Source organism: Meleagris gallopavo, chromosome 4, assembly GCF_000146605.3.
Source record: "Meleagris gallopavo isolate NT-WF06-2002-E0010 breed Aviagen turkey brand Nicholas breeding stock chromosome 4, Turkey_5.1, whole genome shotgun sequence".
NCBI classification, from domain to species: domain Eukaryota; kingdom Metazoa; phylum Chordata; class Aves; order Galliformes; family Phasianidae; genus Meleagris; species Meleagris gallopavo.
The window spans coordinates 58,670,993-58,680,248 of record NC_015014.2 but is presented as its reverse complement, the minus strand read 5'-3'; the positions used below and the strand labels follow the sequence as shown (position 1 = coordinate 58,680,248).

Below are 9,256 nucleotides of genomic sequence, written 5' to 3'. Positions count from 1 at the left end.
GGCCCCGGGCAGGCGGCGGTGGCGCATGCGCAGAGCGGCGGCCGAGGCAGGAGCGGGGCGGCTGGCGCACGTGTGCCGGGCAGCAGTTGGAGGCGGCAGTTGCGGTGAGAGGGAGTGCGGCCGGAGATCGTAGCTCGCAAAGACGGCTATGGGAGGAGGAAAAGTCTCCGAGACGCAGCGGTGCCGCTGAGGGGACACTCTGAGCTAGGGCTGGGAGGGGGCAGCAGGAAAGGGTGGGGATAGGAGAAAGCCGAACTGCGAGGCTGTTAAACGGGGGAGATAAGAGCTGGAATGTTTCTTGCGAATGGTGGCAGCGGGGATCTTGTCTCGCCAGGGCTGTGCTGTGTGGGGAGGAAAGAGATCGGCCCCACCTCGTAGCAGCTGCTGACCCTCACCGCCATGGTCGTCTTCACGTGCAACGCGTGCGGGGAATCCGTGAAGAAAGCACAGGTTGAAAAGCACGTGAACATTTGCAGACACTGTCAGTGCCTCTCTTGCATGGACTGTGGCAAGGATTTCTGGTAGGTAAATGATGGCTCCTCGGTGGCTGTCACACAAAGGTTTTCCTACAGTGTGTGAGAGCTAACTTTGGCAATTTCTGAATAATTTAGATTTCTGCTTAAAAAGCACACAGGTTTCTTTCAGACTCAATCATCCAAGTGCGAACGAGAGCTTGGAAGTTCTCCTGCACTGGCAGGAAGATGTATGGCACTGCACTCATCCAGAGCATCTTTGTGCACCTCGCCTGATCTCACCTGGACAGAATCACAGAATGGCCAGGGCTGGAAGGGACCTCAAGGGTCATGAATATCCAACCCCCCTGCCACATGCAGGGCCACCAACATCCCAATTTAATACTAGGCCAAATTGGACTAGTATTGGACAAACTGGACGTCGGTGTCAGACTGACAAGTGTCAGATAGGATCGATGTTGTTGCTGAGAAGGCCATCAGCAGTAGATAAAGGTGTCATCGGTACTGAGTATATACCTTAAGACCAGGTCTGCAGACTAAATGCTACTTCTGCACATTGCCAGAGGTTATGTGAGGTTGGCAGTGACATCCAAAATTGTGAATTTGCCACTTCTCATAACAAAGAAGACAGCAGTGTTACTATCTGCGTTTTAAATATGAATGTATGAATTTGCGTAAGAAAGTAAGCTCATCCTCAGATAATCACAGAATTACAGAATGGCTTAGGTTGGAAGGGACCTTACAGATCATCCAGTTCCAGCCCCCCCTGCTGTGGGCAAGGTTGCCAGCCACTAGATCAGGCACCACATCAGGTTGCACAGGGTCCCATTCAACCTGGCCTTGAACACCTCCAGGGATGGAGCATCCACAGCTTTTGTTTATCTATTTCAGTACTTATCGACAACAAAATTGTTGTTATTCATTTCTTTTTGAGGGTCCACATGCATTGATTGGAAAAATTATTACTGCATTAGTGTATCTGCATTCGATGTAAGCAGTCTTACAAGCAGATACTTTAACCATGTTGAACTTCTATCATATAAGCGTTAGCAGTATTGAGGCATAAACAATAGATGCTGTTACTTCAATTTGTTGATCACTGAGTCTGTTTGAAGGACTGAGCACTTTAGTGAACTACAGTTGAAAATCTGTGTTCAGGGGTGATGACTATAAGGACCACGTGAAGTGCGTAACTGAAGATGAGAAGTATGGTGGAAAAGATTTTGAAGCCAAAACTAGTAAAGGAGATGCTAAACAACAGGAGTGGCTTCAGGTAAGGTCTATACTATACACTGATATAAGTAACTCTTGATTGTTGAATTGACTTGATTGTTACTGAAGCAGGCACTGCTGCCAGAAGAAATGCATGTCAACTGTGGCCTCTAAGATGGCTTGTTTTTCACAGTTAATTCCAGAAGTAAAAACATTTGCAAAAGTTTGCGAAAAACAGTCAGTTGAGAGTTCATTTTCTTAATGCAAGCACTTCTCAGAGTGCAGGGCTCCCCTTTATGATTGGTGGTTACTTTAATTTAACTTGTACAACAGAAAGTATCAATGAGCAGTCCTGCTTGCCTCTGCTCAGTATCACAGTATAAGTATTTATACAGGTAACTGATGCTTATGATAAAACTATGGGATAGTATTTATTCTCAAGCTTATTGAATTATTTCAGTCAGCCTATACAGTCTGTGGGTGGTCTTTGTCCAGTGTGCTTCCAGCTTTCATACCTTGCATGCATCTTTTGATCATTATGCTTCTTCATGATTTCATCTTGGTTTTCTTCATTCAGAAAATTCATGAAGTAATGAAGAAACCCAATATAAACCCTAAAGTGCGGAACATCTTGGAGCAAATGCGTTCCTTTAGTAATATTCCAAGAAAAAAAGTAAAATTTCAGGTATGTTTTATGAGCTTTGTAGTAATTCGTGAAGTGAACTTAAAAATAGACTTTCCTGGTGTCTCTCTCTTTTAAGAAAGGTGGGACAAATTGTTTTATTTTGAGCATCAGGAAGTGGATGATGTAATGGCCAACTTTCAAATAGGAGATGTTTGTAAATTCTTTCTCCTTTCATAAAAGGTGTCTAAATGCAATTTGTCTAAATGCAATTTTAATTAGTTATGAGGCCAGAGTCTCACAAAATTGATTCCCAGACTAAGGGATTAAGGTTGGATGTGTAGGCTTGTTCTTTTTTAATACTTCTTTTTCTTTTTGCAATTGCTTTTGAATGTCCGTATTCTTAGACATATTTGCAAAGAATTTTTATGTCTGTGGCTTAGGTTTTGCCTGGGAGATGCAAGAAACTGTTTGATATAGGGAGTTTTCCTGTTGATTAGTGTTCTGAGTCCCTCTCCCACACAGGGTACTTGACTGAAGTGCTTCCCAACCATAGCAGACTCCAAATGCTTTATGTGATATCTGTAAAGAATTACAAGTTGACCTCTTCTCCACCTCTTTTTGTGTCTCAATTGGTAAAGCTGAGAGAAAATAATGATTGCTTCTAGGTGATTCAGATAGGATGCAATAAAACTGATGTGAACTTGCTACCAGAGAACTAGCTAGAAGGTTAGACTAGTTTGACAAAATTGACAAAAACGTTCTAAGCAAGGGAAGCTCTATTTTCAAGAATTTTTTTTCTTTTTGGTAAATTGTTGCATTGAAAGATCAAAAGTTTTTGCAGTCCATTATTCCAGTTTATCAGTGCAACCTTCCCAGGTATCCCTAAAGGATTATTTGTCTCTAGTGAAACAAACAAGAACAGACCTTTAATATTTTAGCTCGTACAAACAGTCAAAAGGTTTAGGAGGGCATACGTGCAACCAGCTCTGTTCAATAGCTTGAGGATATCGTTTTCTGTATATCGATCTCATCTGGATTATTGTTGGTGAGGCAATTGACAGGCATGGCATAGACTTAACAATATGCTATACAAAATGCTAAAACAAATTAGCATTGAGTTTTAAGGGATTTGTAGAGAATAAACATCGAACCAGATCTTCATCATGCAGAATAACAAAATTCTTAAATTTAAGAGCTAAATACATGGTAATAAGAAGAGGGGAAAAAAAAAAAACAAAAAAAAGGAAAAGGAGATGCGCTTTTTAAAGTTATTGGTAGTGTATTCTTTTTCTTTCCTTCACAGAACTGGATGAAGAACAGTTTGAGAGTTACTGACAGCACTTTGCAAAATCAGGTGTGGGATATTTTTTCTGAAGCAACTGGAGATGTAAGTTAAATTAGAGATACAACACTGTACAACAGGAATGCAGTAAAAAAATGTTTATCTGCAGAAATCAAAGCTTTGTGTTGCTTGTAACTTGATTAATTTTAGCAAATATATCTTAAAAAACTACACAGACTCTTCTTTAATCTGCACATCCCTTCTTCCTTTTATTCTGATAATGTCACTAATTGTTAATAGCAGTGTTTCAGAATGGTATCTTTGCCTGCTAAGTACAATGTTTTAGTATAGGAAGTACATAATGTTTTGTCTCATCACAATATGTTTTCTAGCATTCATGTTGATTGTGTGCCCTTAGAAATTCTGATACTGCATTTTAAATGCCTTGAGAGTGGAGTATTTAAACATGGATCCATGCAACAAGTACACCATTTACATAATGCAAGATGTACTGTAAAACATAGGAAAACAAATTAAGCTAAGTCAAAGATTTTTTTGCAAGATAACATTTCTGCTATGATGGTGAGATTATTAGTTAGAAGAATCAAGCCACAGTGTTTACTACTGCTGTTACCTTGTGTAATAAGCGTGGCTGAATTCAGGATATTGGTGTATTTCAGAAATGATGTAGTGGAGAAAAGTTGAATTATCAATAAAGGCATGTCAAAACCGTAATACTCTGTCTTTCAAAAAAGGTGTCAGGTAAAAAAGAACATGATAAACCACAACAGAAGGATGAAGTACAGTCTGCAGAAAGTGGGCAAGAAACGATGGCAGAAGAAAATGGAGTTACAGATGGTAAAACCGAGCGGAAAAAGAATAAGAAAGAACGAAAAGAAGAGAGACAAAAGAACAATAAGAAGGAGAAAAAAGAATCTGAAATCAGAAAATCAGCCTGTGAGCTCCGAAACAAAAAAGAATAAGAAGTCCAAAAAACAGAAGGAGAGCTTGGAGAATGAATTTGAAATGAATGGAAATGGCCATCAGAATGAAATAGAAGAGGAAACAAATGTCAGGAAACGCAAACACAAACATGTAGAAGGTATTTATCCTACTTACTGCATTATTGTCTCCAGACTTTTGTCAGTGCCTACAATATCAATAATCTACCTCGGTGGAATTTTTAAAAGGAATTAACATTAAATACACAAATTTAACAGAACATGAACATCCTAGCTAATACAAGCTTACGTTACAAGAACAGAAACTTACTCCTTATGGAACTTTTCTTCTAGCTTTATCACTTTTTCTGTGTGTGTATTTCACCTCTAGAGGAACCTTGTATCACAAAAAAGAAAATGAAAACTGAAAGCACGTCAGAAGACATGGAAACAGAAAACAACAATGGCAATGAAGAAACTCTTGGAAAAGGTAAAGATATTCCGAAAGGGAAAGTTTAGATGGTTACAAAACTGCTACAAAAGACCTCATGCAGAATATGGTGCTTTTATAGCAAGCCATGAAGTAAGTTGTACTGCAATCATAACATTCACCTATCTGTTCCAGAGGATGAAGGTTGTGCTACACTTCACACCTAGTTCTGAATTCTTATGTTACTTCTGTGCTGGCAGCCTCTAGCTATACTTAATTTCTCTGGAGAATGAGGAATTTGGCATATTTCTTTCGCCACATTAGGTTTCTTCCCTGCTGCCATATGCCTTAGCCAGCGTAGAGGAAAAACGATTAGCAGCTTTGTATCTGTTTTGTCTTTTACATCACCATTTTTTCTAATTGAATCATAAATTGGAGTTTATCTGTGTTTGACTTGGTTTGTGCTTACATAAGCCAAGGCACTTCATTATCTTTGGGGAATGCCTGTCCTTGAATATGCAGATTGTATATTATGTAATGGTTTCTGATTTATAGCTGAAACAGAAACAAGGCAAAGGCCATCTTGACCCTAACTGCTGATGTTGTACAATGATTCTTCACAGATATCCAATTAAAATATTCAGAAACAGCCTAACTGACTTCATGCTTAAGACACTCTGCTGTTGTAGAGTCAGTAGGATAACAGTGAACCATGATGACAACTGAACTGGTTCTAAAAGTAGTAGGTTGAAGGTTCCTACCACAAGAAGATCTGGTATACTTTACAGTTTTATTATTTTCTAGGTAAATTCAACTGGAAAGGAACCATCAAAGCTGTTCTGAAACAGGCTCCAGACAATGAAATTTCAATTAAAAAACTAAGAAAAAAGGTACAGTACACCATTTTTTCTTTAGGTTTTAAGTGTTCTTTGGTCTAGACATTTTTTTCCTATAGTGCTGAAGCTTGTAAAATCCTGTCAAAAATGTTTGATATTACTTAGCAGAACATCAGTTGACAGAATGACCAGAACTCGTTCTTTAGAACTCAGTAGAATACTGAGGCAAGTTCTGCAAAGACGTAGCATAATAGATTCTGAGCTGCTTTTAATATGGTAACATGAATGTATTACTGCTTTGACTGGATCTTTACTAACTCAAAGCTGTTCCTCTTTCTTTGTGTAGGTTATAGCTCAGTACTATGCAGTAGCTGGTGAACATCACAAATCAGAAGAGGATATTCTAGTCATATTTAATAAGAAAGTGAACAACAATCCCAAATTTAAAGTTTTAAAGGATAAAGTGAAACTCCTGAAATAAGTTTTCATACTTTCCATAATGTTTGCATTGCAGACTGAGTCAAATTCTGCTGTCAAGTGGACAGATGTCATATATTGGTCTCAATTTAAATTGATTATGTATGAGAGAACTGAATTTAAGACCAGATTCTACTTCTTTTTCTAGATTTATCACAGAATATTTTAGGAGTGCTGCATATCTGTTTTCAGATATTTTTTAATTTTTAAGGAAAATGTATATTTTTTGTACAAGTTTTAAGAGGCATTGAATATAGTAGGCAACAGCTATATTAAAATTCTCCTAGTAATGGATTTAATTTATAGGCACAAATGTTTATCAAGACCAGGGTTGTGTTCTTTTTGTAGAAACTATTGTAAGGGCAATAGGATTTTCATATTCAAAACCTCACCATGGAAAAATGTTTTGTTATGATACAGTTAAAAAATGGTATGACTGATAGTTCCTTTATGCACTGTAGCTTTAATAACCTCTTAATTTTTGTGTTGTGAAGTGCATAATTACAATATCTGTAAAACTTGTGTAATAATATTGCACATTCATTGAAAATCTAAAGACTGTTACCTGTACGTGCATAGCAACTTGGTGTTATAATTAGCACTACAACTAACTAAATAAGTGATGTCACTTAGACTAAAAATTGACCAATGAAATGTAAAACACCACCTTAAATGTATTAAATCCTGTCAGTTTATGATTGTACCAAAAAAAGAAACAAACCATCCCAGAAGAAATCTGTGCATGAAATCCACAAACTATACATAATTTTTTGTATTGCAGTCACTGAAAGAATGTTAAAAGGGCAGAAATCTTAAAATATCTGAATTTGTAAAAATACTGAATATATTAGAAGTACAAAAATGTAAAAATACTGAATATATTAGAAGTACAAAAATGTTAAATGTCTGGGTCCAGTCTCTCTGAGTACATACTTGTCTTGTTTATAATAAAAAAATACAATAGAAGTCCATAATAAGTTTCTCTCTTCACTAAATGTTTGTTTGCCAGTTCATGAAAAATGGCTTTGGACCTATGTGAATAAAGTTTATTTACATAATAAATATGTATGCTGCTGGGAAAACTGAGTTCTTTCAATGCATTCCAAAACCTTATTTTTACTTTTTTTTTTTTTTTAATATAGGAAAGGACATAAAACTAAAATGAATACGTTCCCATTTATATTTTACTACAAATATTAATGTTACATAGAGATATTAAGTAGTTGGAGTAATTGTTAGATGTTTTAATTTTTGTTTAAAATTCATTCCAATTTATGCCATTTTCTTACTTTGTATCTTCCAAAGATAAAAAGTTGTTTTGCTGACGATATGATGGTGGCAATGTTGACCATGTTGTTGATCATAAGAAATAATAAGAAAGGGAGAGAGAAAGAATAGGCTTTGCAAACTTGTACGTTTTTCCTTATGAATATTGCTGGAAGTACTACAGTATGGTAGAGGAGTCTACGTCCCTTTAGATCTCTTCAAATGCTACTTAAGTCCATGCACAGTTGCATGTATGTGCATTATTAACATGCAGCTCAACATTAAAAATAACAAGAGAAAAAGAAATCTATATTTTTTCATTATACAATTAAGAGATTCCTCAGAGGTCTGAACTTAGCTTTTGTACTTAAAACACATTCAAGATTCATGTTTACTACTTGCAGCTAACAATGTCTCTATCCAATTGAAATTACCCTCTTAATAATTACCTGTTTAGTGGTCACCATTTCAGAGTGGGGCATACTCCCTTGCATTCCATTCAGAATATTTCACCAAGACAGAAAAACAGTGAGACCTTCCTACTTTTATCTCAAAAATGATTAATCAATGTATTTACTGATTTTGTTTTTGTTTTTTTTCAATCCCATGGGTCTGTTGCATGGAAGTTACATACATTGGGTGCTCTTTTGTTCTTACATGAAGGTTTTAGCAAATCCAAGGGGGCAACAGTATAAGCTTATCTGGAGATCTTTAATTGCATTCAGACAGCATACAATATTTTAAAAGGATTATTCTAGGCAGTGTAAAAGTGCAGCAGGGTACAACCCACAGTGGTAATTTGGAAACTTGCTGCTTGGAGTTTAATTAATATGTTCATTAAGCATTGTCTGATTCCAGTTTCTGGGTCAGATGATTAATTTTATTGAACAGCTCTTAAATCTTTTGAGTGACTTTGGGGTCTTTCACCTTTGAGAACTAATGACAAGCCTGACAGCCATCTACACATACATATATTTCATAGAATCCTTAGAGTTGGAAGGGACTTTTTAAGGCTATCTAGTCCAACTCCCCTGCAATGAACAGGAACACCTGCAGCTAGACCAGGTTGCTCAAAGCCCCATCCAGCCTAGCCTTAAACATTCCCGGGGATAGGGCTTCCACCACATTTCTGGGCAATGTGTGCCTTATTGTAAAAAACTTCTTCCTTATGTGCAATCTAAATCTCCCCTCTGTTAGTTTGAAACCATTTCCCCTTCTCCTGTCACAACAGACCCTGCTAAAGAGTCTGTCCCCTTCTTTCCTGTAACTCCCCTTTAGACATTGAAAGGCTGCTCTCCAGTCTCCCTAAAGCCTTTTCCAGGCTGAATAGCCCCAGCTCTCTCAGCCTGTCCTTGTAGAAGAGGTGTTCCATCCCTTGGACCATTTCTGCGGCCTTTCTCTGGATGTGCTCCAACAGGTCCATGTCTCTCCTGTACTGAGGACTCCACATCTGGATGCAGTACTCCAGGTGAGGCCTCACCAGTACAGAGCAGATGGGTAGGATCACCTCCGTCACCCTGCTGGCCACAGTTCTTTTGATGCAGCCCAGGATATGATTGGCTTTCTGGGCACGTTGCAGGCTCATGTCCTTCCATGTGTAGAAGGAAGATCTTACAGTATAACTGCAGAGGTTTTGTGCATGCTGATCACAACTGCCATCCTTCCACTGTGCTCTATCTTTGACCATCCATGTCAACTGCAGCATGCTACTGCC

General features: G+C 37.9%; 1 protein-coding gene across 1 annotated transcript; it reads left to right on the top strand.

Annotated features, from left to right (window-relative positions):
- The first annotated feature begins 3 nt into the window (after positions 1 to 3).
- LYAR (Ly1 antibody reactive) lies at positions 4 to 7,338 on the top strand. The gene is given in 10 exon segments (XM_010710412.3): positions 4 to 104; positions 335 to 521; positions 1,632 to 1,746; positions 2,263 to 2,370; positions 3,614 to 3,697; positions 4,348 to 4,527; positions 4,529 to 4,694; positions 4,925 to 5,023; positions 5,768 to 5,853; positions 6,146 to 7,338. Coding segments are annotated over 9 exon segments (1,095 nt in total). The 5' UTR covers positions 4 to 104; positions 335 to 399; the 3' UTR covers positions 6,281 to 7,338.
- The last annotated feature ends 1,918 nt before the right edge of the window (positions 7,339 to 9,256 follow it).